Here is a 27478-nt window from a genome sequence, read left to right as displayed (position 1 = left end):
GCTCTGCCACCCCCTCAAGCCAGTGCCCAGCGAGAGAAAAAGGAACAGCGACTTGGAGGCCTTTCGGTTCCAGGACACACTGCACGTGCACGATGCTAGCTCATTGGATGGGTCCTACTTTGTTCGTGTGGGTGCAAAGCTTTTCTTAAGTGTGCCTGTCAATCAAACATGCCGCACACCCTTCTAGAAACCTCAATAACTTGTTTACTCAGGAAAAGTACTGCCCTGCAACTGGTGCCAGCGTGCACCTATCCTTGCCTTCAAGGAGACAGGACAAGCCGCTGGGAAGCAACCCTTCAATTTGGTTTCGTCACTGCTGGAGGTCATGGTGTACTCTCGTACCTGTTTACGTGAGCATCTCTTGGGAAAAGCAGAAGCTGAAATCTCGAGGCATTCCTGTGTGCGCCCTTGAAAATCAGTGAACCCCATCACAACTAGGTACACATTCTGTGGGTCTATGCACGGTTCTGCCATTAAACGACCCACGGCCACTCCAAAAAAAAGGGCCCAGGAAGATCTGGACATCTTAGTTATAAGATGTTCTAGTTTCAGGGAGACCTTCATGGTTGATTAAAAAGCTGGGCTAATTTATTTATTTTAGGGCTTGTAAAGTGCTGCACGCTGCTTTTCAGCTGCTGTAGTGCAGTTAAGAGAACAGAGGGTGTTTCTGAACAAAGCAGGACTGTGCTTGTGAAAAAGAGCACAGCAGAGCATACTTTACAACAATTTTAATTGAAAATTAAAAAAATAAAACAGATTTTTCCTTTGCGTTTCCCAGAGTAGTGCTGTTTCTTTATTGCACTATTCAGGAGAGAGCTGTACAGTATAGGGGGGCCCACGCGATCAAAACTATCTGCAGGTTTTGATGATCTTCCTTAGTCCTTATTGTTGTGAACATTTCTAAAAGACATAAGAGCCAATGCTTAATGATGCAACAAAAAAGTAAAATAGTTTAAAACAAATGTAGCCAACTATGAAATGATCAGTTTTAACCTCTGCATGATTCTGGAGAATGGGTCACGTTATCCACAAGACAATTCCTGCCATTACACCAACACAGAATAGAATTATAACTGGCAAGGGATTCAATCACCTTTACAAATTGGCACTGGTCAATGTGTGGTTTAATCATAAATCATATGAAACAGCCGGATTATGATATTTCTATCGAAACCTGTCAATCTTATAGCATAGAAAGATCTAAACCAAACATTTTTAAGAACAATAAAACTCCGCACAAAATTCCATAAGATCGACTAAGCAAACGCGATGTTAGGATGACCCTTTGTACTTTGCCCAATTAAGAGGATACCTTTGTATTATCTAGCTATTTTATAGGATATACTTGTACAGTACTAGGACGTATATTACTGGGTTTTGAGTTGGAATCTTCTACTAATACATTTTTGACTCTTATAGCTTTTGAGTTTGAGGGTGAGCAGGACTATGGGCCCAATTCTCAAGTGGGTGTTAAGTACCAAAAAGGTTGTTAAAAGCGTTAACAACCTTTTCGGTACTTAAGACCTATTCTGAGGGTGGCACATTCTTCCGAAGTCGGTATGAATATGCCACTTTCAGAATACATGTGGCGGTTGCTAGGATGAGTGGGAAACCAACCTAGCAACCGCTACATTTGTTACCTTCCACTTAAAACAGGTATTCTTGTGGCACTCCTTCACTTTTAAATGTGCGCTAAAGTGGCAAACATATACAGTACCATTTTGGTGCCGGTATTGTGGAGGAGTGCCACAGGAAGCCGGTCGCAGTGCAGGTGGGTGTGCAAACCAGTAAAGTAAGCAGCTTCAACGTTGTATCCTGTGTCAGGGCAGGATACAACGCTGAAGCTGCTCTTAGGGTGAGCATAGTTGTTTAACTATTCCACTACACAACTTGAGAATCGGGCCCTCAGTGGTGCACATTACGATTGTAGTGCTAATTCGCTCTAGTTTTGCTAATGTGCATTAGATAAGATTGCACATGGTGGTAGGATATAGAACTGGTACAAGACATTTGTTTTATGAGCTTTTTGTTTTTAAATGTGCATTCACGTCGACAACACAAAAGAAAATAAATTCACGTGACATTTCGAACACCTCCCCCGGGTGCAATGTACCACGACCATGTGCAGTGTTTCCAAGAACATAAACTGGAAATGTTATTTTGCACTGCAAGCTCAATTTGCAGTACAGGTAATTTGCTCCGTGATTGGTGGAGAATGTATTGTTGACCATTATGTTTTGCACTTTGTCGGTTGCAGCCTCATTCAATGAACGAAAACATTACAGAGCATAGCAGTGCTTGGACAAAAACGAATTGAGCATTTAAAAGCCACTCAATGCTTTTGATATTGGCCCAATCAAAAGCTGCAGTGAAACCCGTGTTGGATTATTCACAGGACTGCATGGACAGTGCTATGCTATGGACAACGAGGGGAGTAGATGACGCACAGAGGTAAATGTGAACATTTAAAGAGCATATTTCGGCTATCTCCCGCTGGAACTCTTCCTGCCCCAGCACATGGAACAGTTGTGTAAGTAGCAAACACATGTATGTAGCACATACTATGGCCAAGTCATCTCCAGGGGCTGTAGACTTTCAATAAGGAAAGCCAAGGAGGCCCAGGAAATACAAAAGGACCAGGTAAAGTAATTCGTGCAAAGTACGTCTTTACTTTAACGAGGATACACATACACCAGCAGCCACTTGTTCAACGCAAAAAAACAAAAATAAATACGAATAAAGCACGATTCATAAAACTACATATCCGGAACAATCTGGATCTAATCAATTTCCATTCATTTCCCCATCAATAACTGGTAGGTGAATTCTAGTGTGCACGCCAATGGTTGGTAGGTTTACAGCACGTGGCCCCCTTTCCACCCCTCTCTTCCATTCCACCTTAACCAACTGCGAAGAATATCAGCATTCTCTTCCATGCTTCTTCTCATTGGTCACTGGGTTACCCGCTGTACTTCGGTCTTTTTGTCTCCGTCCTCACAGCCAGAGGACTGGCAGCATTTTGCTGCAGGGGGCGGAGAGGGCAAGTGTAATTTTCTGACTCATGCTGCAGCGGCCCAAGTCCACAATGCAGCGGCCCAACTTCCAGAACAAGTAAACGCTGTACAAACCTGTTCCCGTACCACACATTCCCAAGTATATATAGTAGAGATTAATACCCTTTTAGGCAACATATCTTTCAGTTATATTGGTAGTTTCTTAGCGACCCGGGGCACCAGGAAACTCTGCCACATACTTAAAATAGTGAAATGGTTTCACCAGGCTACTATAATTGGTGAAATCGGAAGGTTGGGGTTTGAGCCCAGATTTCATCTTGTCCCAGTAACAGCAGGCTACATTTTCCATCCCATCTTTAGCTTAAGTCTAATGTAAAGAGGTGATGAAGCTATAGAATTCATTGGTAGAGCCAAGACAATTCTGAATCAGCCAGTTTGGCTTCGCTGTCACAGCCAAAGATGAGCTGGCACAGCAAAAGACATATGCCTGGCTTCCTGCCCCCACAAGCCCAAAACACAAAACCATACCCGATACCCTGCCTACCTACTCTCCCACAGCATAAGACCCTCACTTGGCATCCTGCCTGCCCACACGTATACATTGTATTAATGTTACAATTCTAACAATGTATTTATTAACACTATAGACTATAAACCCAAACGAGTGAGACTTTCTCCACAGAAATGGAAAATAAGAATCGTAAAAAGTGATTTTCTCGGGTTCACATAATGTTTGAAATGTATGGAAGGCATGGATTAGAGCCTTGTCTTCCTGGTTCCACACTTTCCAATTTAGAGAGCAGGAGAGACTTCATTGTCCTATTCAATCTTCAAAATTGGAAATAAAAAACACTTTCAATATATAAACTAGTAACCCGTCAATAAATCTTGCTTTCAAAGCACCATGTATCTACAAGAGGGAAGCCTATTAATTGTCTGTATCCTGAGGCAAAAACATCTGAGAGTAGAGACACTTGTACATATTAAGATTATAATTATATTGAAAACTCACAATATTTATAATCTCAGGCTGCACAATTGTGTGCACTTTGGAAGCACCACATTATTTTTTAAAGCAACCGGAAAAATATGAGAGAAGTCTTAATTGAAACACATGTTCATAAAGGAAATATACATCACATTGTCAGAAAAAAGAAAGGGGTCAAACCCGCCCCACAACCTGGTGAAGTGACATGCAGGTCAGGCAGAGATGTCAGCAACAGTCAATCGACCTACTGACCATTCCAGATGTGTACTTCGGTCTCATGTACCCTATTTTCCATACTTTCCATTGTCGGTGTCCTTCCCGTCCCTCAATATTAACTTTCAGACCTCAGTTCCTTTTTTGCTCCATCCTTTAACCCTTAACTCACTACCCGTCCCTTGCCGTCATTGCTCAGTCACCAATTCTTTCCCAATCACCCCCTGTAAATCCCCATCATGCTAAGCATGTTACTTATCTGTCACCACAGTCTTTGCCCGGGCTCACATTTAGACAGTAGACCACCTTGAGTTGCCAGTCAGCCTCTGCCAGACACGACAAGCAGCCGTGCATAGGTTCTTGCTGTAATTGTGGCCATGGGGTTCACACTTGGACAACACAGCGAAAGATGCAGTGGGGACTTGGCTTTTATTGTGCTTCCAAGTTGCACTTTCTTGGGAATGTGGCTGTATATTTCATCTCATGGAAGCAGAGGGAACTGTAAAGGGAATCTGCCTGAGATCCTGTGATGGTGAGGGAGCAATAGCGACTTACCATATTTATGTATGTTTTCAAGTAATGTGGAGAGTGTGCGTGTGTTTATGTGGTGTGTGTGTTTATGTGGTGTGTGTGTGTTTATGTGACTGGGTTGATGTTTTTGAGTGTATTGTGAGTGTGTGAAGTATAGTTAGAAGGATGTATCGGTGCTCATGTGACTTTAAATCTATTTATCCGAATCTGTTGTTGATATGCACGCGTGCCTGTCAGTGGTCACATAGGATGAGAGTGTTCTAGAAAAAGCAATGAAAAACAATCGCAGAATCCGAATCACAGAGTCATCCAGAGTTGTGAGGTAATGGTACAATTTGGCAAATACTGACAATTGTAGTGTGCACCCAATTCAGGGTTTGATAAACTATCATCCATGGTATCCATGGGAATACCGGTGGTACTATTTTAGGCAGACTTTCTGGTGGAAATCAAAAGGTTGGCCCCAAATGTTTTAAAAATAGTTTTACTGTACAGAGGAGAATCACAAATGCTTCCCTTCAATAGTAGAAAAAGATTATTGCAAAGGGCCATATTAAGGGGGTGAAAATGGGGCATCTCTGAATGCCCACACCCCAGCACCATAGCCATGTAATGCGTAGAATGATCATAATTTATCCTATTGTGCATTAACAAAAATGTAGAATAGTGATCAGGAGGAGCCACTACTGCACATAATCAATTTCTCCCTTCACATAATAGTATAAATGTCTCAAAGAAATGATAAAAAAAAAAAAAAAACTTTAAGTCACCAGAGGCTGAGGTGATATTTCAGAAATAGCTCTTGAGGTATTCCTGAATTTTAATCTCCACTGGTAGTGAACTGTGAATGAGCAGAATGTGTGCAATGCCACCGGCAGATGTGGCAACTTTATACAGCTGTGTTTTAGTAAATAAAATCCACTAAACTGTGAACTCTTAGTTTGCAGTCTACTAATAATGACTACCTAAATGTTACACCTTTCTATGTGTATTTTTCTACTGTTCCCAAAGGTGAGTACCATAAACAATCGTACAGCCATTTTTATAAGTACCATGTAGTAACATTGATAGGTGCTGTTCAGGGCACGCTATTTAACTCTTTTTGTAATACACTCCCCAGTAATCAAGAAATTCACCAGAGCATAGGGTAAGCAGTGTTACAGAATGAAACTGGGGACAAACTGTAATACGATATGGACCCTTACTACCGCTGCAAGTAGAAGTGGGGATACGGTGATGAGGATTGTTACAAACCAATGGTGTATGGGCCCCAGTGGTGCCACATTACCATCGGGGTTTACAGAGTCTGTTATTTAAATGTGAGCATTGCTGTTGGGTGGTATGAACATGTACCTGTGACCAGGCTCTCCACCCTTTCACTCACTGCGGAGACTGTGACGAATCAAAGGTTTCTGGCCGTTCTTCCGAAGGCGGAGACTCCCCCTAAGAGGCCAGGGAACTGAGCCTGCTCCGCAAGACCTCCCCTAGAGGTCTGGGCAAGTGGAATCTTACTGGGAGAGACTCCCTCTGAGGGGAAAAGGACTCCCGTTTCTGTGAGGAACTCCCTAGGCCACACAGCATGGTAGTTAACATGGAACTATGAGCTACCAAGAATGATGTAATATTTACATATTTGGTTGAAGGTAAATCTGTTAACAACCATCCCAGAGAAGGAAAGAAGAATGTCCCTTTGAGAGAAGACACATACTTAACTGAGAGGAGTGGAGGAACACAGAGAAGCATAGAGTATCCTACGCCCAGGAAGCCCCCTGACGTGAGCATGCCTTGGAGAGGCAGCCCTGAGATCAGCAGCGCAGCCTGCGGTTTTTGAAGAGTTGCAGAAAGCCAGAGTAAGATGCTGGATGTCCGGTGTACTCAACAAGGAGATTTAATAACCCTGTGTGGGAAGTCTATGAAGCTTCCAAACAAATACCTGATAAAGGAGGGAAATTACTATATGAACTCCAAGATGAAAAGGGGAAAAACTGTGATACAGCATCTTGTAATAAAGAAGGTCATACAAGACTATCAAGTTAACAAGACAGAACTTTGTTTAGAAATAGGGACAGATGGGCCTTTTTCTTATAATTGAATAAAAGTGAATTATAATGTCCACAAGGAGTCTAACTCCTTCTTCCGACCCACCACAATACCCATGTTTGGGAGTCGCCCAGGCACATCTACAACATTGCTGAAAATAAGATCAGTGCCTTGCCCCATCTATGCAGAAGCTGAGCAGGCCTTGCAGCACTCCTTTCCTTTAAGGCAGGCTAAATTCTAAAGGATTTTGTCTGTTTCACTTATGCCTTTTTAAATTGTGAAGCCCTGGCCCAAAAAAAGCAGTGCAGCTATCCTGGGTGGCAATTGCCAACCATCCCAGTCCACCCCGGGTCCCCACTCTTCTATCTTGGATCCTGCAATGATCTAGCTGGAAGGCAACCCATGAATGTTAAAAGCTTTCTTAGCTTTTAGAATACTTACTGCATAGGGGATACATTTCACGACTAGCCTCACCCTTCATCAGCCCCAACCAACACCCCTCCATTACCCTACACCTTTCCAATCACACTCCTCACTCACTCCACAATCTCTGATCTACCCCACTTCCGTGACACATTGACTGCAAGCCATTTTTTATGTGTTTCATATTTTTGGGTGATTTGCACGTATGCAATCTCTCAAAACATTATTCTGCTCGACAGAAGATACAACCTAATCTCCCTTACTATTGCCACAACTTCTTAATCACCTGCCAATTTGGAATTTGTTATGTTGATTTGTACCGCACACCGATATCAACCAAGGGCAGTCTCCAGGCACTGACATGGCTCTGCAAGTAAGAGGACAGAGTCGGTTAGTGAGGGGAGAATGATAGGATAAGGTCCAGAACCAGGAGAAACTAGCACCTGAGTGTGTTGTCTTGCAGATGGTAGGTTGCATGCAATGGCTTTTTGTATCTGTATGGGTACGGTCCGATGCCTGGGATGTTTCTATGTGACTGTATGTTATGTTCGGGTGTGTATGTGTGGTTTATGTGTAGATTGGCAGGTGTTTAAGGTTGTGCACACTGGCTTCTTGAGTCTTTACAGATAAGTCTGGTAAGGTAAGGTCCAGTGTCTGGGTTTGTTTGTTATGTGTGTTGCTTGTGTTGGGTATGTCTAAGGGTATAGGTTGGCTAGCCCAGTGGGCATGTATAGTGTTTGGGTAGTGTGTTTGAGGAAGTAGAAGTGGGTGGTTAGTGCTGCGCCTGTAGGCCCTTAAGATGAGGTAACAGTATCTGAGATGGATGGGGATGGAGATGTTACTCAAACATCAATAACCAGACCAATTCAGGAAGTTTGGCAAAATCACAGCTGTTTTAATAACATTTGTTAAAACAGGGAGTACAAAGAAACCCGCACAGCATGATCTCAATACATTTAAAAAAGAATGCACTTTTATAACAAAAACCTGTCATATGTGACATACTATGTTGCAAAATTCAGAAAACCTACTAGGGGATGCGATAGGCTTTATGGGCACATCTAAGTATACTTTCTATAAGGGCGGGGATCGTGATTGAGTCTCTAAAGGTCAGGTCGACATATAAGCCCACCCCAAGTGCAAGTCATCTTCCATGTTAGACTAATACACAATGTTCCATTGGCTTCTCAAATTATAGGGCTCTTTGCTATGTGGTCCTCTACAATTGGTTGGCACGCTTGAACCCTTCTGGTTCCACTCACTAGTAGCATGCAAGCTGGTACCCCAGGTGTTGGGGGGTTGGTCTGGCCATGCCTCCCTGCCCAATTAGCACAACATCCATCATCAGTCCGGCGATCTGCCATTCAATTACTTTGTTTGAACTCGGCCTTGCGAAGGCTCACTGTGCCTGTGAATAAAAGGAAGTGAAGGCATGGCCATATTCTGGTCGCGGTGTAGCTCACCCCAAAGTCTATTTTCATCTGACCATGTGACTAGAGCCCACATTGTGAGCTACTTCGGTGTCTTTAATATTATTAAATGAAGAAACCTGGCGCTTCTAGTGTTTTTCATTACACCTCACACAGGAGCTCAGCTCGCTTCTCATGTTCATTGTATCTTCTCGAGTAGATAACCAGGCTATTGGTGGACCCGACTCTTGACACTGGGCCAGGCAAGCCTTCTCGAAGCTTCCTTCGCCGTCAGCTATTCTATTCTGCTGCGCCACACTTCCAGCCCTTTCATTAATGGGGTCCAAGTTTGCTAAAATGCGTTGTGAAACATCCAGATTGTATACATTCCTATATATATACATTGACGGCACCACCTGCAATCTATTCACTATGTAGTGTAAGCGATATTCAATCAACAGTACAGTCAATGCCTAGTCTGGGATGCTGAGGAAAACCCTTATTGATGTATTTTTATGTCCAGTTCAGTACTCTGGATGACAACCCTTGTATAACACCCCCCTCTTAGAATCCCTCTGACCCCACTGAGCCAAGAAGTAGGTTTGTTTTGCACATTAAAAAGGTTTATTTGGACAATTCAACAATATATATCTATCACACTTTATAAATAAATTGATAACTGATATCACACTTCAGAATATGACCGTGATCAACAATGGGTAATGTTACAGGGGTACACTGATTTGGTTACTTAGGAGTAGTGTAGAGGGTGAGGTAGCTGAAAATGCTTGATGGTTTCAAGGAAATGCAAGGTGGAATAAAATGCAGTACAGAAAAAACTTGTTATGATTTTAGCAAAAGATAATATGATCACTTTCTTTTGACAATTCACCCCCCCCTATGCAATACAAGAAATGGAAGGAGAGCACACAGTCTTCAAGAATCCCAAAAAATCACACTTTATAATGCAATACACAGTTCCAGTTCTCCCAGCAAGCTTAGGGAAAACAGGGATGAGTTTTAAACACAGGCAAATTACTTTAATGTGGTTTGCAAGGAAGTGAAAAGGTGCTAAAATTGCTTTTAATTCCCTCTAGAGCTTCAGGGTAGGTGATGGCTACTTTATATTAGTTCAGGCTCACTTTAACAATACTCTATGAATGATTAGCAGATTGCAAACGAATTTTAGCAAAGAGAAGCAAAAAGCTGCTGATTTCTACAGATGAAGAAATCGGGCCAAATCGCAAATCGCGATAAATTTTGCGAGTGCGTGTCTCGCGATTACGGTATAGGGAAGTCGGTTCTAGGTTCGTTGGAAAGCCTAGATTCTAAGCTTTCAGATGAAAGTCAAATCTCATTCCTAGCACACACGGTTCCGGAGATACGGATGATTTAATAAAGGTAGATTTTCGGATTTAAAGTAAAACTCAAAATGACAGGTGACAGCTTGCAGCTGCAGAAATGACAGGTGACAATTGTGCAGCTTTAAAAATGACAGATGACACGATTTCTAGGAGGCTGTTCTAATTAGGTTAAAATAGCTTGAATTAGATTATTTTAACTAAGAGATTGGGTTCTGCACAGTTCTGGCCGATACTCACGCCTAATTTTGAAATGAAATGAAATGAATGGGCCTCGTCACGGATCTGGTCAACTGGACTGGACTTCGGTTGTCTCTGCTCGGCGGGTCAATCAGGCACTGGTTCTGCTCTCAGCACTGCACAGTTCTGGTCTCTCTGGATCTCTGGTCTCTGTCTGGATGGGATGTCGGCCGTCAAAATGCTCCGCAGAAATGGAAAATGAATGTCTCTACCTGTCCCAGCAGTCTCTTTTTATGTGTTTTGGAAGTGGGTGTGTGCGTGGCATAACTGAGCCTGCCCCTCTCTTGATTTGATAGGTCAATAAATTCTTTGGTCCCTGATTTGGGAAGGGATAGTGTGTCAGAGTGATGTCATTTTTATGACCTGCAGAAATGACACTCCCCTGGTCAATGTGCACACAAATCTATTCCTGATCCAAACACATATTTCCCAGGTACACAGTTGTTTGACATCACATACACACATCATATATTACTAAAGATAGTCCCTGTACCGACTCTGGCGTTTCTAGGAGCTTGCATTCAAAAATGGCAGCTGATTTTCGATTTTAGTGGGTTTTGCAATATGGGATTTTCATCAAAAATTATACAAAGGTACATTTCCCTTCCACATATATCCCAGTAACTTTCCATGTCTCTAGCTTAAATACATTGTCTACAATAATCATAATTAGCGGGGTTTTGCCCCAGAACATGGTACAAATTGGAGTTTGGACTCAAATCGTGAGGGCATTTTTCAAACTAAGACTCTCAAAGTTGTACATTCCTGTCATTTGGTTACAATAAATTATCACTGTTTCTATAAACTATATATTTGTTGCAATTCAACTCCCCAAAGTGTTTGGGTCCGCCTCCAGGAGTCTGGGTGGGTCAGTGATCACATGTCTCTCCTTGCTGGCAGAGGGCTGTTGACAGGAAACACTCAAAATTAACATACCCCATTCAACAGAAAGAGCCTTTTGTGTGGACTCCAACAGGCTGCCTGGAAGTCTCTCCTCAATCAATCAACAGGGTCATGTGATATCCTGCCTCCTGGTCTGGAATCTGAGGTGTTAAGGTTTCCCAGCCTCTTGGCCTCTGGGAACAGCAGGTGGCTACGATTTCCAATTAACCAACAAGCTTTGAAGTCCCTGCCCCTCTTGCAACTCCTAAATACAGTTTCCCTGTCAGAGTTTAGACCGCTAGCGCCACCTTGGGGAATTTGTCGGTACTGCATCCATTTTTTAGTTGTCTTGAATTACTGCATTTCAATAGAAAGGTCTTTTGCTTGACAGTATAGGACCCTTGCTTAACATTGTTTTGATGGCATCCTTACAGTAGAGTGGTGATGTGGAACCCCCCACAAGAAGGTTGTATCTTTGGAGTGGTCTCGTGCCAACTGCGCAGTTCTCCTATTCTGGCATGAATGTGGGCGGCGATAGCTCATCCCCACATCCACCCAGTCTATTGATTTAGTTTGTTCTGGGATAGAATAATGGGCGGCGACAGCTCATCCCCAAATCTACCCAGTCTATTGATTCAACATGGGTCAAAACCCTTGACAGTAGCCAGCTTCATGATTATTTGGTCTACTTGCGTTGCTGCGTCTGTACATTTGTAAAATGGCTTTGCATTTTCTTCAGTGCTTCTCCGCACGTGCAATCTTCATTTAGCTCCAGAAATGTTGCTTAATTTGCTACTTCGCCATCAGATTCTATAAGGTCTATATACTTTCTTCATTGTCATCTCTTCTAGGTGTGACATTTCTGCTTCATGTGACATCACCAGTCTTCTCTTTTATTCATGTTCACACTTCTTCTGTAACTTCCTTCAGAAGACCGTCATTTCTTCGTGGATACATATAGGGTTTTCTCAATGGATACCGAAGGGGCTGCCCTGGAGGTCGTCCTCAAAAGGGTTGCTCAGGTCAACCAGGGCTCAGGGACGGGCAGCTGTGGGAACAGGAAGTGGGTCGGGGTGCCACCTGGGGCTAGCGCATAAAGGGACACCTGAGTGCCACAGCCAATTGCTAAAGGGCTGGTTGGGTAAAGTAAAAAAGCTAGAAACAAACAAAGGACTACAGCACCAAGCCAGACCACTCCTCCAAAGGCACAACAGCACAGAAAACGGGTTGGGAGTCAAAGGGAAATAACTAATACATCCCTCTTAAAATCAGCAACTAGCCCACAAAACAAAATGATCGAAATATACTGACAAATTCCTTCAAATGCCACACATATTCTAGCCAAATTCGGACTGGAATCAAAGGAAAGTCACCACAAGGCATCTATCAGGCCCTAGGACTGATGACCAAGTGGTCTCTGTACAGGAAGGTTGCACATTACATTCAGGAAGGGACCAGGAAGCAGGGAAAAGTGGGTGCCAGGACAGAGGCAAAGGGAGACCTGACTGCCACAGCCAATTGCCAAAGGGATGGGTGGGGAAGCTAAAAAAGGCAAAAACAAATACAGGACTACAGCACCAAGCCAGGCCACTCCGCGGGCACAACAGCACAGACAATGGGTTGGCATTAAAAGGGAAATAATCCCTCAAAAAATCGGAAACTAGCCCAAGAACACAGATTGCAATATACTCACAAATCCCTCCAAATGGCAAATATATTATAGCCAAAATTGGACTGGAATCAAAAGAAAGCCCACACAAGGCACCTATTCAGTCCTAGGACTGTTGACCAAGTGGGTATGACAGGGATGAGAACATGGACAAGAAATTACACATATGTATGTTTGGATGAGTAGGCAATCCCAGAACTGGGTAGTTTACCACAGTAACAGATGCAATTTCACATATTAACCAAGCGACGTAGGAAGGCATTGGAGCAGGAAAAATGTATCCCTTGAAAAGGATTATAAAGGAACATATTAAACTTTATATTTGCAACAGCATTATTATTGCAGTATTTAGTGGTACATAGTGTACCGAAGATGGGGTAGAATTGTGAGGTGGAGCGAGGGTGGAATTCTGCAGCTCATGCATGGCACTAGGTACCCAATGGAGGGAAAAGCATGCCTTAAAAAAGCAAATAGTTTCGACTTTTGTGCAGGCATGGTGATCGGGAATATCACCTTTTGCAACTTTCCCTCTCATTGTTTTTATTAAGACCCACAGCATCCTTTATGTGCTTGGCTGGCATTTAGGGTGAGGTTTTTTTAGCCTCACTCACCTGCTGTACTGGAGTCCATTGTGCTGTCCTTCTGCCCCTTATTGCAGGGAGAGCTTCTGCCATTTCTTTTTACCTTTGAATGTGTTAATGTAGCACAGCAGGACTTTAGGGTAGTGCTGCAGGGACATGGTCCCTTCTACTCTACCTATTAGGTAAATGGTGTTGCTCTTTTTGATATGCACATAAGAGATGCGTGGCAGTCAGACTTTTTTTCCTGTGGACTACTGTGCACAAACGATTTTACCATGATAATGCCTTTTTGTGTGCTGTAAGGGCAGAATTCCATCTTGGGGGTTCTGCTGTCCTATTTTATAGTTCCCCCTAGAGCTGCCGCTTTCCCGGTTTTCTATTTGACCTTATTTTTGTGGTTCGGATGGACTTTTAGGGATACATTTAGGGCTCCACAGCATCTTAATTTATCCCCCAGTTTTTTGGGTTCCTTGGTCTCTTTGGTTGTCATAGGGACATTGCCTGAAGTTCCCCTGCAATGTTGTCCCTTTGTCATTGGGTCAACCTTAAGGCGTCCAGTAACAGGGGATGCCTCTCAAGCTCCACATGTTTGCCCTTGGTTTGATCACCCCCTACAGGTTTTGGGGAGTAAGTTGGTGGCAGATCTAGATTTGGATTTGGCTTCACACGGGGTGTAAGCAATTCTACTGCCTTGGTAGCACAACTTACCTTTTTGTCAGCCATTGCAGCACCAATTTCCTTTAAATCCTGCACAAGGAATTTGTGCTTTAGGACTTTCCTTCTTCTAGGTTATCAAGAGATGGCCTCAAAATGGTAGTTCTTAAAATGTGGGCTCTTAGTGAGCCCCTAATAGCTTTCTCCATATTGGCTGCAACTGGTTCAGGCCAGTACAGGCCCTCGGACCTTCGCCCCCACGCCATTGGTGTTTTACGCTGCTAAGAAAGAAACACTGTGGCATTTCTCAAACAGTAGATGTTGCATTTCATTGTGCTGAGAGAGAAGTACTATGAAGAGAACCCGTGTTTAGCTTATTTATTTTTTTCTAAAGCATTTAAGTTTAAACAGAGATCATCCTGACCAAGAATTCCTTTGGTACTGTTTAAGAAACCTTAAACTACCTATAAAGAGGCATCCTTTATATGTTGAAATGTGGAGTGTTGGAGTTTTCTTTAACATCCTGACTTTGTCAAGAACTGTGTTGGAACTCTGTTTCAACCTGGGATTTCCTTGTAGTCTCCCATTCATCCATAGAATTGACTGACTTAAAACCTGGGGAAGGGGATTCGCTCAGGTTAAAATTGAATACTTTAAAAAGTGATGTGAATATAAATATTGACACTGTGCATTGCCATATATTTTCTTGTTTATGTACAAGTGTGAGGGCCAGAAATGTTATGTTAGAGTATTCCGGCTGGTAAATCTCCCTAGAGTAGGGCAAGTGAGGCATTTGGCTGACATCTTTAGTTTAATAAAATGGCATTGGTTATGATATGATAGGTTATTTATAACACAATGAATACCCAGGTTTCTAAGTGCAGACCCGGGGATCGAACCTTTGTTGCTCCGTGTCTTCTTGCTTCCAAGGCGAGCACGTTGCCGCTGAGCTATCCTCCCGAGGTTGATAAATCATCTGAAAGTTGTCAACCTGACATTTCCGATCCCTTACAGCCCTCCAACCCCAGGAAATTGTGAGTTAAATTGAGTTGACCTGGGTGACCTATGGAGCCGTGGCAGGACAAGACCGGACACAGACAATATACGGTGCCTGCGGCTGGACAGTTAACAGATGCCAGGCAATTATTAATGAAAAGCATTTAATTGTTAGCAACTGCATTTGTATGCATGCATTTATATGCAATTGTGATGGGGTTTTATTACCTGCATGCCAGGGGATTGATTGTAAGGGTAGGGAGGACAGAAGACCACTCATTCTCACAGCAGGCCTCAAGTGGGTCGTTTCTGACGTAAAAGAGAAAATTCACTGCTTGCAACATTGGAGCTGCAGCAAAATAGTCTCATTAGAATGTGTAAAAATGTTAAATGCTTCCACACAAGTAGGTTTGCTTTTACCGCACAGTCCCTGAAGTTAAGCCCTCTAACAAGATTTGAAGGACTAGCCTCTCCCCCCGAAATGTTGACCTAGGTGCACCCCCGATACCACCCATTCATACTTTAATACCCACGTCTCTAATTTCTTGGTCATGCCACAGAAGAGCCAAGGCACTTTGTGCACCCATTTAGGCATGGGCCTGATTCACACAGCGTTTTTTTCAGTGGGTAAATACCATTGAACATTCTTTGTGAATCAGGGCCATGGTCTGCAAATAACAAGGCCAGCATCACAGAAGGTTTGCACTGGTGCAAGTGATATGATATATTTCATTTATATTGCGCCCATGCACAGGTGTTTCAGAGCGCGAAGTGGAAAAAGCAGTGGGGTAAAAAACTTCAAGTGCAAAAAATCATTCTTTAGGTGCATTTCTCCACAAAAGGAACGTTTCTTTGCAGTCCTAGTCGGTTTCCTTAGATCAAAAACACCTAGGAATACGTTCCTTGCTAGGGGGATGTTTGCCCCAGTTGTAAATGAACATACGGGGAGGCCAAGTTTGTGTTACATGGCCCCACATGGATAACACGCAGCACCTACTTATCACAGCCACGTGAGTTAGTTTGTGATGCAGTGCACTACTAGTGTGATGGGGGTCTCAACATTACAATATATTGCGCCTGTCGAATCTTTTTAGTATATCACACAGTGGCGCCTGGGGGGGCCAGGGCCCCCCCTGTGAAACCCTGAACCCCCTCTCACCCCCCCTTACCTAAGACGAGCAGTGACCATATTCTCCCCCTACTTTTGTCTTTGGCCCCCTCTGTGCCCCTCCTAAATTTGATTCCTGGCGACGCCACTGATCACACAATGGGTTAATGCATTGCCATAAAAACAATGACCGAATATAATGTGGGAATCCAGAAAGAGCCTCTGTACATAGGACCCGAAACAGTAATGCGGGACCACCACTGCTGCTTCCTCCCCACTTACTTTGCGATATATCTCCTCACTGCTAGCAATAGGAGCCCCCTCCCAGAACGCAGGCGGATACGAGCCCTGCAAGTCTCCTCATTGTTCCTGCTAATCTGAGTCACTCAAGCAAGGGCGGGAAAGCAAGTGCCTCATTCAAAGGAGCTTAAAAGACCACTTCTAGCAAACGAGGTTTGGAGACTGAAATAATGTTGGCACAACATGAGCGGCTGATTCGAGTGCAAGTGGCAACAGGGATCAGTGCGTCGGCCTAGAAACTGCATTCTAAATTCAGATTTCCTTCAGCTGTTCAAAATAAACATAAGCTGTATGGCATTCTTAAATGTTGAGGAGAAACGAGGGCTAAAAATACGGAGCACCTGTGCAACTAAAGCTCCACTTCCACAGGGCGTTTGAAAATTGATGTTTCTCTGCGTTCCTTAACTTCTTTAGGCCCAGTCCCTCAAAAGCGAAGACTTCCAAGTGCATTCACAGACCTGCAGCCTTAAGGGAACCCATGGGTGTGAAGACCGTGCTGAATACCCGCTACGCTATCCAAAATACCTCTCAATGTGGGTGGAATCAGAGGTTTTCGATGGGTGACATCACGCTGAGGTCTATGGACCGGTGGTGCTGGCCATGTGTGTCATTTGGCTGTATGGCAGGCGATACCTGCCAAAGTCGTGTGAGTTGAGTAGCATGGGGGTATACTGAAGAATTCAAAACAACCGTGTACTAAACAATGCTCCGGAGTGGAGAAGTTTACACCTCTTTCTTGTCCATTCTTCATAAGCTTTTAAACATGCAGATTTACAGTGCAATGTAGCCTTGGTATATAGTCTGCTGTCAGCTTACCTTGCACATCTTGAGCAAATGTTCAGTGTGACCTTGGCCTGAGGTTCGGTGGAGTAGGTGCTTCGACCTTGGCTAAATTTACTCCCAGATGGCATCAGGCTGGTCACTCCTTCCATTCTCAAGTCATCAAGGTCCTCTAGCAAAGACAAAAAAACAGCATTTGTAATTACACAAACAGAATAAACCTACAGAATGTTCATGTCAGTAACACACAAGGTCATCATACTAGCTTTATTTTTACAAAATATAGAGGTGAAATGAATGATTTTAAACATAAAATAAAACACAACAATAAGAAGGCCAGTATTGCACACATTCAATTAATGGTATTATCTTTTTCTGAATTACGCTGTATTGTATTGTTTATTTGATAATGCGCACAAAACCCAGGGGTAGCCGGGCGCAGCAGTCATAAGAATACTTGAGCTTAGGTTGCATACATGGAGTACATACAGGGAATGCAGTACATGAAGAAATTACAGAGCCGGTATACAGAATGCATTAGGTACAGGATAAGTGAAGTACAGGTTACTAGTTTAGTATAGTCTAATGTCAGGTAACAGAGGTAGCAGGCGGTTAAAAATTCTAATAGGCCCTGGCCTAGCGCAATTGCAGGTCGTCATTGGTCCAAAGCCAACTTTTCACTTTGCATCTAAATCTGGTGTAGGGTAGGTTGGCTCTCAGTGCGGTGGGCAGTGCATTCCAGGCTATTGTGATATTGAAAAGAAAAGATATTTGACAGGAACAAACAAACCGTGTAAACAAGCTGCTTCATGTATTTCTAATGCTGGTTTTACTAATGGGGTTTCGGTGCCTTGCTGTGTGTAAGCTAATCAAGTAGATGACACCATCACTGATACCCGAATAACCAACAATGGCATAATGGATAGGTTTGCTTGTCTACTACAGAAGTAATCAATGAGAAGTACTTAGGTTGAGGGTGCATGTAAATAAATAACTTCTCCTGTCATTCACTCAGCAAATCATTCATCACATTAGAATAATCAGATAAAACACCAGCAGCCCTAAGGGCGGACAGACGTGAAAATCTTGTTGAAAGCAGAACACGCAACATCTATTCCCCTGGCGTCGTCTCCTTGGGAGAAAGGGGCCTGTAAATGTAATAATGCTCCTCCTGTATATTCCTTGGCAGGCTCCGAGAGAAATATCACTAGAGTCCTGGAGGCACACTAAGGCCATGCACATCAAAGAGTTGAATTGCTGTGACACTCCTCAGGATTTTGATGTATGGTTGGATTCCCTAGATATATTTGCTAAAAAACGTCACTCCCATGATATTGGTAAAGACCATCAAACAGTTCTTCGTGTTCTACCTATGATACACCTGACCAACAATAAGGTTAACTGCTCTTCTCAAACAGACTTACCTTCTAAGGAGGTAGCTAACCCCTCACAATCTATAGGGGTTTCTCGAGCTGAGTTGAGCCCCGAGTCCACGTCACTACTGGAAGTCGTTCCATCTTCTCTACCTTTTTAGATAACCATAATCCTGTTTCCCCTTTGCCTGCTGTTGGTTCTGCGCAATTACTGCTGGATGGCTTACAATAGTCCATGAATCCCAGATTAGAACCGGCCAATTTACAAAGTCTGCGACAAAATAAATCTCACATGACAATGCCGAGGGTTGAATCCATCCGAGAACTGGTTTTGGACATAGGAACTTTATTATTACTAACGTTATGAAGCCCTCCTAGAGAGAACTGAGAGATGCTCTTTGATATAAAGTTCTTGCTTGGCTTTGTGCAAAGTCTGGGCCAGCGGTTGTTCATTGCTCTGATCTGATCTGAAGCTATTGCGCGGAATAGAACTTCATGATTGGTGCGCCCAGAGGAACAGGGACTGTTTTTTGGTAGGGTGTGCAACCAGTACCCTACCCCATTTCCTGAGATTGTGTAAATACCTGCCCATGGGCTCTTCAAATCTTGGTCTTGTAGTTTAATTTTGAATTCTTACCCACATTTTTGAATTACTGTTAAATTGGACATACCACCCTCTGGGTGCTCTTCCGATTGCCACTTGTCCTTTTTTGTTTTTATGCATGTCTGTTTGTAAGTCATGTCTTCTTTGTTGTGCTCTGAGGCCTGCAGGCAAATCGTGCTTTATAAGAATTCTAAATAAATAAATGATATGAGATGGCATTTATAAATAATCCTATCACCTAGCTGGGAGACCTTTTATATATTGAATGTATGAAGCAGTTCGGGCCAAAGTGCTGCACATATTTATCAAAAGTGGCAAACAAAGCATGGAGTTCAAATTTGATCAATTATTTGTATTTACTTATTTATAAAGCGCAATACAAAGAGCCCGGAGGCATAGAAGCGCTAAACCAGACAAAAACAGCAAATAAAGAATAAAAAAATAGGTCAGGGTAATCAAGTATCAAGCTACAGTTCAAGGAACCCACAGGATGATATTGACACATACTTAAATAAAGAAGTAGGTTACTAGACCCAAAGCCCACCAAGACACAGTCCCTGTTCGATTGAGCACAGCAATCATTCAGCTCAATCCTACGTAGAATGTTCAAATCAAACAATTTGACAACTCCCGGCCCTGTTCTCTGGCAAAGGCAAGCTAGCACTGTGTTACGTAAGGCTTCTCTAGGTTCTGGCAATGAGAACAGATTAGAAAAGAAGGTGGAAAGAAGCCACCAGAGATGGAGAAGGGTGTACAAGAGCACCTGGGCTACTAAGGAAAAGGAGTGAACAGGTCATTGACCACAGTGGGTGGGGGACTGACCATGGACACGCTTATCTAGTAGACACAGGTAGGAATATATAAACGAAGAAGCCAGTGAAGAGAGACGAGGGAGGGGGAAATGTGGGCATAAGGGAGAAATGGAAAAGAAAGCAATTGCAGATTAGAGGATATATTCGAGTGGTTAAAGATCATAGGCAGGACGACCAGGAAGGAGGCACGAGCAGTAGTCTAGACGAGAGAAGATCAACGTAAACATAATGGCGTAATTTCCCTGTAAAGTAAAACATTGGCAGATGTTATGGATGTTGTAAAGTTTAGAAGCAACAAGTGCTAGCAAGGGTGCTAAGTGTGAGAGAGGGATCAAAGATCATGCAAGGGTTTCTAACAAAAGGAGAAGCAGAAAAGGGGCCATTCTTAAGGAGGGTGAGAGAGAGAACATGAGGATTACAGTTTCAGATTGCTTCAGCAGTAGGAGTGTGAGAGCATCCATTTCTTGACAGCGAAATTGAGGCCTGCTGTCAGCTTGCGAAGGGAGAGAAGGAGGATTTGACAATCAGCACTATAAAAGTGGCAACTCGGACTAAAAGATGCTCTTTAATAAAGGTGAAATTCATACTTTGCTCTCTGCATCCATGACAGCTGCCTGTCTTGGGTTGCTAAAGCTATATATATGAAAACTTGTTTCGCTGTAAAATGAAGAACATTATCTGCAGCAAAAAAACATGCTTTTGAGTTAATTTACCCAAAATGCATTGCTCAGTGGCACTGAACTGGAGGTTAACTTCCAGGGATGGTGATCGGGTGAGAGTGTTAAGGTGATCCGACATGTGTGGGAAGTCATGAGCATTGGCATCCCCGTTAATGTCAAACCTGATGTCACAGGGAGAACACAGAGTTAAGATGCTCATCACTTCCCACACCCGCTAAATCACCTGGATCATCTTATTTGTATCTTCACTAATGATTTTTCTCTGAATTTAAAGGTTTTTGTTGTCCTAGATCTTCTCTAGATAGCCTTTGCCTATGCCCACTCTACATGTTGCAACAAATAGTCAAAGGAATCAAAGGAACTGAGGCCAATTTGCCATGATCTACAGCAAAGGTGAGTGCCCTGGTTCTATGGCTGTGTACCATATCCCCTGCCTAGCAACTAACCAGATCCCACTAACCATGGCCCATATTGCAAAAATTAGACAAACAGCATGGTCCACTGTCACCGTTGGTCCAAATAGGCTTGAAGACTGTGGCCATCACCAGTGGGTGAGCTTGCAGTCAAGGTCTATATCCTCCTCTTCATTTCATTATCAGATCCCATTGGTCTTGGGCACAGTCCTGTTGCACCAACACTACTAAAAGTGCTTGGGCCACTGACCATTAGCCCATGACTCATCATTTCCCTTCCTCTAATTTCTGTGGGAATTCCCCCAGGAAGATCCTGCAATATCATCCAATGGTCACTTGGATGCGTTCTTTTCATACCATGCTAATCATTCCCAAGAATCCTTCCCACAGTAATGCATTGTTTGTCACTAACCATGCTTATGGGAAATGAATTGGCAATTTAAATGTCTTATCCCATCCACACTGCCACTCTCCATGTTTACACCTCCTCTTTTCTAGGTCTCCTCATCTCCCCCACTCTTTGTAAATCCCCCCAACTTTATCCGATTATCAGATTTCACTTGCAGTAACACATTTATTTTCTGAGCACACCTAGTGACGTTTCCCTTTGAAGCCTATGGGAAGCCCACATGGTTCCCACAGTGATATGATAAAGTTCTGCCACAAAATGGGATCTCCAGCCCACCCCAAACTCTCCAAATTCAGATTTGTTCCTCTTTTTCCCTCCCCATTTCAGCCCTAAAGTGCAGCCATCCCTTTCTTCTGTCCACATCTCATTGTGAGCCCTTTTAATGTTGGCTTCCTGAGGGATTCCTGAGATAATAACACATGAATCAAAAAAAAGCCATAATTTGATTTTTAAAAAGCTTCACTGCTGGAATGCACCATGAGAGATATTTTTGGCCGGGGCATCCCCTCTTTTCTTCGTTTTTAAAAGGAAATCAACTACTGAAGGCTTTTTGACAAAAGAAGGTCTGCAATGCTTAGTGCCCAACCTGTCTCTATCATTTTCTCTATGGGAAAATGTATAGGAGAAGGCCAAAAACAGCTGTTTCTTGTTTCCTTAATACATCTTGAACCATTCAACGAATTTTCCATCTAAACGTTCAGTTTAGAGTGGCCCATGACAGATATTTATTTTGGCAAACTTTCACCAAAAACTGTTTAGCTAGTCAAAGGATATTAGCAAAAGAATGTTGGGAAAAGTCAACAAAAATAGGTTTGATCTTTACAATACATATACATGCACATAAACACACTATAATTTGGGGTCCGGATGATTTGTCCCTTCTCTATGACAGCAGCTTTGGGATTGGTTTATTTGGTTTATTTCCTCCAGACAATACCCTTCTCGCCTGTCACCTTGGCTCCTGCATTAACATATCTCTGTCAAACTGCAAAGATTCACAGGATTCGGATCAGCCACTACTTTCAAGATAGGGGATCTAGAAAGCTAACCATAATATAAGGCTCAGCTAGCCTGGTCTTCACTGATAAGTATTGCCACTGGAAAGAGAACACAATTCAAGCTGGGCTGCCCTCCATCACCAAGTAACTGTTTTCATCCCTCTGTAGGGTCCACAATTACTCGCTCCAATTATCGATGGAGGCACTTTAGGCGATACATTTTATACACACATGGTAACAAGCACAGACCAAATTGCAGGAACTAATACACTTCTGTCTGCAAAGTGACTTGATCTTATTAATGCTAGGCAGGCGGGTGGATATATAACTGTGCACATTTTAAGCCTCTGAATGGAGAGAGTAGGGGTCCATTCGGATGAAGACAGAAGATGGATGAACTGTGCGTCAGCCCTTCTCCCATGGGGGAGAACCCTTCTCATGTGGCCAGGGCAGTGCGGCCACAGTTCAATAATCGTCCTGAGTGGAACGCATTAGGAGGATCACATGGTGAGGGATATCCCACATGTGACGAGGGATGACAGAGGGGAGAATGCAGTATGTAGATACTCCTTATCAACCTCCAAAACCCTTACACACTCCACAAGGTAAAGTAGTCCTTACCTCTCCCATGTTCTACTGCAAGGTAGACTACATGAATGTCACACCATGCCCTGAGACGAAGAAGAACACAAGCTACCCATATGAACTTCAAAGTTAAACTACTGGGACCAAGAAGAAACGGGCAAGAATGAAGAATACTGCACAAGCACTAACAGCACGGTCAAGTCAATATGGCAAATTGAGAATGCTTACCAGTATAAAGATGGAAGAAGCACTTGCCACAGAGTCAAGCCCTCCCTGGAGGAACCACAGTCACATGTGGTGTGCGAGGAAGTACGGGAAGCAGGCAGAGTGGGATAATGAGAAGGGAGCAAGAAGGAGAGAAGCGGGCGCTAAGGAGAGAGACCGCTCTCCGAGCAAGGCAGCAGAAGCTCACATTGTGCCTGGCCACAGGGAGATGCAAGGAGGCAAAGCTGTGTCCCAAAGCCTCACGTACCTCTGCTGGTCCATGGAGGAGTGCTGTAGGACAGCAAGCACAGACCAACCCCCACAGCAGACCGTTGGCATCACGAGAGACCCAGAGCCATCGCAGACCAAAAAACAAGGTACACTGGCTATTGCCCCTCTGAATCACTTACAGCTCCCAGCTTAGAAGAGGGTGCAGCTGATTCCAGCCTGCCATTTTGAGTACAGGGGATACCTACATAAGGTCACCACCATGGGCTCCACATTGGAGTGGAAGATGCTTTTAGGAAGTTTTGGCCCCGAGAGCCAAAAGGAGAGAGAACTTACAGAAGGAACACCTCTTGCTCACAGACCCTATGTGCAAGGATAGCACTGTTGGTTCCCCTTCAAGAAGGTCTATGCAACCTTTGGCTAAGGTTGTGAACTGTTACAATGCCTATGGAAGAATAAATGGTGCGCCACCTGAAGACAAGGTCCCTGACGAATTAGAAAGTCCTGTATTAATGAGCTCCCAAGCTCTGTTAGGTCAGCAAAAGGAAATAAAGGATCAGTCTGAAAAAGCCACCGCAATAAGCGTGGAGAGAGGATTGAATGACTGCAGAGCACCAGACAACTGGTTGCGCTTCAAGGACCTTATGTTGCGGGAACTTGCCACTTGCTCCAGTTTCGAAGACTTTCAGTCCTGGGTAGGCACTGTTGGTTTGAAGTTGTCCTTGCTACACCTATTTTCTCGACAGAAGTCCATCTATGTGGAGACAATGAGCGTGGACAAGGCTTTCCAAACATCTGCCCATCAGAATTGGGCACATATGGGTTGTCAAACAGAACCCAGTGAGCCACTACATATAGATCTGCCTCTGCAGGTAAAGTCAATTCCTTCCATGTCCTGCACAAGAAGTATGGTCTCTTTAGAGGGCATCCTGCCCCCCTGTGCTGACTTGCATCAATCCTGCACTTACTACGGCCTGCTCTGGCTTAAATGACATTCGCCAAAGAAAATCATCCATGGCCAGAATTGTGGCCCCCAAATTAAGGAGTTTCACCGTAGACTCAAGTAGAAGCAGTTGCCTGAAGGGGAAAGACTCGGAATACAGGGTCAGGTACTCTGGTGGACAAAGAAGAAGTCCAGGGAAGTGGGATATAGAAGAAAAGCGAGTATGGGACCGGCACCGTTATGAAGATTGCATCCAAGGGAATCTTCCTTGTGTCAGTACCTGGGAGGTGAATGCATCAGGTCTGTCATATTCACATAGAAGCAAGTTGCATTCATAGAGATGTTCATAGCCACAGCACCTGGCAGGTTAGTGTACCAAGTTGGGTGGGACTGCAAGAGACATAAAACCAAGACCATTTAAACTAATCCTGAGAAAAGTGAGTTGAGCAGTAATACTCGCACCAATACTAATCTTCACACACACAGTGTCTGGCAGGTTAGTGAACTGGATTGACTGTGAGAATAGAAGAAGAATGGGGAATGGACACATACCCCCTTGAACTGTTTTATTAAGAAAGGCCAAGAAGCGGAAGAAAACTCAAGGGAAAGAGAAACAAAGCCCCATGAAGGAAAGTGGGCATTGTCATCCGCCAAGGGGAAGGAAACACTCTCTTGTTAACAAAAGAGGCTAGCAGTCTGCAGGACCAAGGTTGTCTATCTTTTTGGAGTTGTTTTGCGCCTTTTGAGAACTTTTGTGTTTTGAACTACAGGGGCACTATTGTACTGCTAACACCACCCCCTCTGCACTTTATTTTGAGCTATAGATGTGAGGGTTTGAAATAAGGTTTTGACACGACGGTGGACTTATATGCTTTTGGACATCCTGGCCGACCCATTAGAACATTTTGTTGAGGCAGAGAAACCTGTCTTGGTGCTAGGGCTAGTGAGGCATTTCCCCCACCATTTTTATGTTGAATACAAGTTTATAACAATCAAAATGTCACACGTGTGTCGCTCTCTTGCTTCTACACTCTTACTACTGATATCAGCAGGAATACTTTGAACATTCTAAACATGTTTTACTGTCTTGCTTTTAATAACTACCTACATTGGGCGACTTCAGAATGCTTGATACCCTTGCCCAGTTTGAACCACAAGGAGGATAACCCTTTTTAATGTACATGGTATGTTTTTCTACAACATTTAGTTGCTATTTCAATGAAACACAATAACAAAACAACGCAATCTTTTCGTAACAGAGGGTGCACGCAGTAATCGGCATCTATGATTGTTTTGGTTTTTATGCACTGGCTAGCATTCAAACCGGTGGTTCGTGTTGAGCCCCTTAGGCACATGTTCCCTTTTCTGGTTCTATTCGACCATTCCATATACTGTACATGTGACCATGCTTCATTGGTTCCTGCATGTCACCTACACTATATAATGTTTTCACAAAACCTCTCTTTGATGTACTTGACTATCTGGGTGTCTCCTACACTAACTATGCTGAACACACCCAGATACTCATTCCCATCAATGGTGACTATATGGCTGATACCAAGGCCTTGAACGATGTCTATCTGGTCATCCAGGCTTGGATGGGCCAACACGAATTATGTCTTAACGACAAGACGGAGCTCCTCGTCTTGGGATCCTCGCAACGTCTCAAGAAACTAGAGCCATCCTACCAGTCTTTCATCATAGATGGAAATATCATTAAGGTCTCTAAAGACACAAAACATTAGGTTTCTATCTTGACACCACTCTGTCACTGTCACGACAAACAAATGCAGTTAGATCAGCCTCTGTCTACACCTGTAAACTTATTGCAGCTTGTAGACCTTATCTGACTACTCCTAACAGCATCACCCTAGCCAGAACGCTCATGTCAAAAATTGACTATTGTAGTGCCCTCTAACTGGGAACTAGTCAAGGGAACTTGAATAAACTACAAATCCCCCAGAACAACGCCATCAGGACAGCGCTAAACATTCGCAGAAACCACCACATTTCTGAAGCTAGAACTAATCTACACTGGTTGCCTGTCAAGCAGAGAATCTCACTGAAAACACATGCCCTTACACACAAATGCCTGGCGAACAAGGTCCCCCTTACCTCTGCAACCGACTCTCCCTCCACACCTCCACCCGACCGCAAAGAACCGCCCAGACTCACTGCCTATCGGTCCGAAGGTTCAAACTTCCAAAAACTGGAGGTGTGAGCTTCCCTGTCCTAGCATCTAAGCTTTGGAACACTCTCCCTGCTACCATCAGATCCGAGGACTCCTTTAGCACCTTCAAGTTGAAAACGAAATCATGGCTCCTTGTTCAGAACTGAGACATTCCGCTATTGCTCCATGCACCACAGTTTGCAGTCGCCTGCTTCTGCCTCTGGCTCCTTGTTAATTTTTGGCATATTCTACTAGCCGAACTTTGTTAAGGCTATGACCTCGTCTATTCGCCCTGTTGTGTTCTGATCCCAACGCAATGACCCCTGCTCGTTTTACATGTTTGCCTCATATCTCAACACTTTTAACTACTGATGTAAATACTTGTATGCAACTATGTATGTAAATAATTTCAAGTTTGCGCCCTGATGGTGCGCGTTACAAATAAATAAAATACAAAAAATATAAATTACCACATCTGTCTTATCTGTCTGTTTTATCATTGTTCATCATAACCAATTCCCCAAACCACAGACCACAGTAATGATACACTTACCCACAGTCTCCAAATTTGGTTAGTTAAACTTTTCAATTTCTACAGGGGATGATTTTGAAAAAAAACACTGTCAAAAGGGCTAGCCTAAGTTTCAACTCTGTGCACTTAAACTACACATATTGATTATTAGTACCCTTCACTTGCCCTCACCCTCTTAACACTTACCATACTCGGTCATTCATGTTCCCAGCTCCTCCTCTGACACTCTCCTCTTGACCCATCCACCCACTTTCACTGTCTCCCCTCTCCCCCTCTCAGACCAGCAGGTGTTCCCCAGGGCCAGCCATTACACCTTCAACTTCCTGGTGTCCTTTTCT

At 43.5% G+C, this 27478-nt stretch overlaps 1 protein-coding gene across 3 annotated transcripts in view; it reads right to left on the bottom strand.

Moving 5' to 3' along the window:
* C5QH8orf34 (chromosome 5q C8orf34 homolog) overlaps positions 1 to 27478 on the bottom strand; it is a 1794780-nt gene that overhangs the window by 690535 nt on the left and 1076767 nt on the right. For all 3 annotated transcript variants that reach the window (XM_069621157.1, XM_069621156.1, XM_069621158.1), the window contains exon 8: positions 17226 to 17361. In XM_069621157.1, the coding sequence (XP_069477258.1) occupies positions 17226 to 17361 (136 nt within the window). The remainder of the gene's footprint in view (positions 1 to 17225; positions 17362 to 27478) is intronic.

The sequence above is a fragment of the Ambystoma mexicanum genome, chromosome 5q (assembly GCF_040938575.1).
Source record: "Ambystoma mexicanum isolate Mex_15411 chromosome 5q, UKY_AmexF1_1, whole genome shotgun sequence".
In the NCBI taxonomy this organism is placed as follows: Eukaryota; Metazoa; Chordata; class Amphibia; order Caudata; family Ambystomatidae; genus Ambystoma; species Ambystoma mexicanum.
The sequence above is the reverse complement of the archived record's forward strand: the minus strand, read 5'-3'. Positions and strand labels throughout refer to the sequence as shown.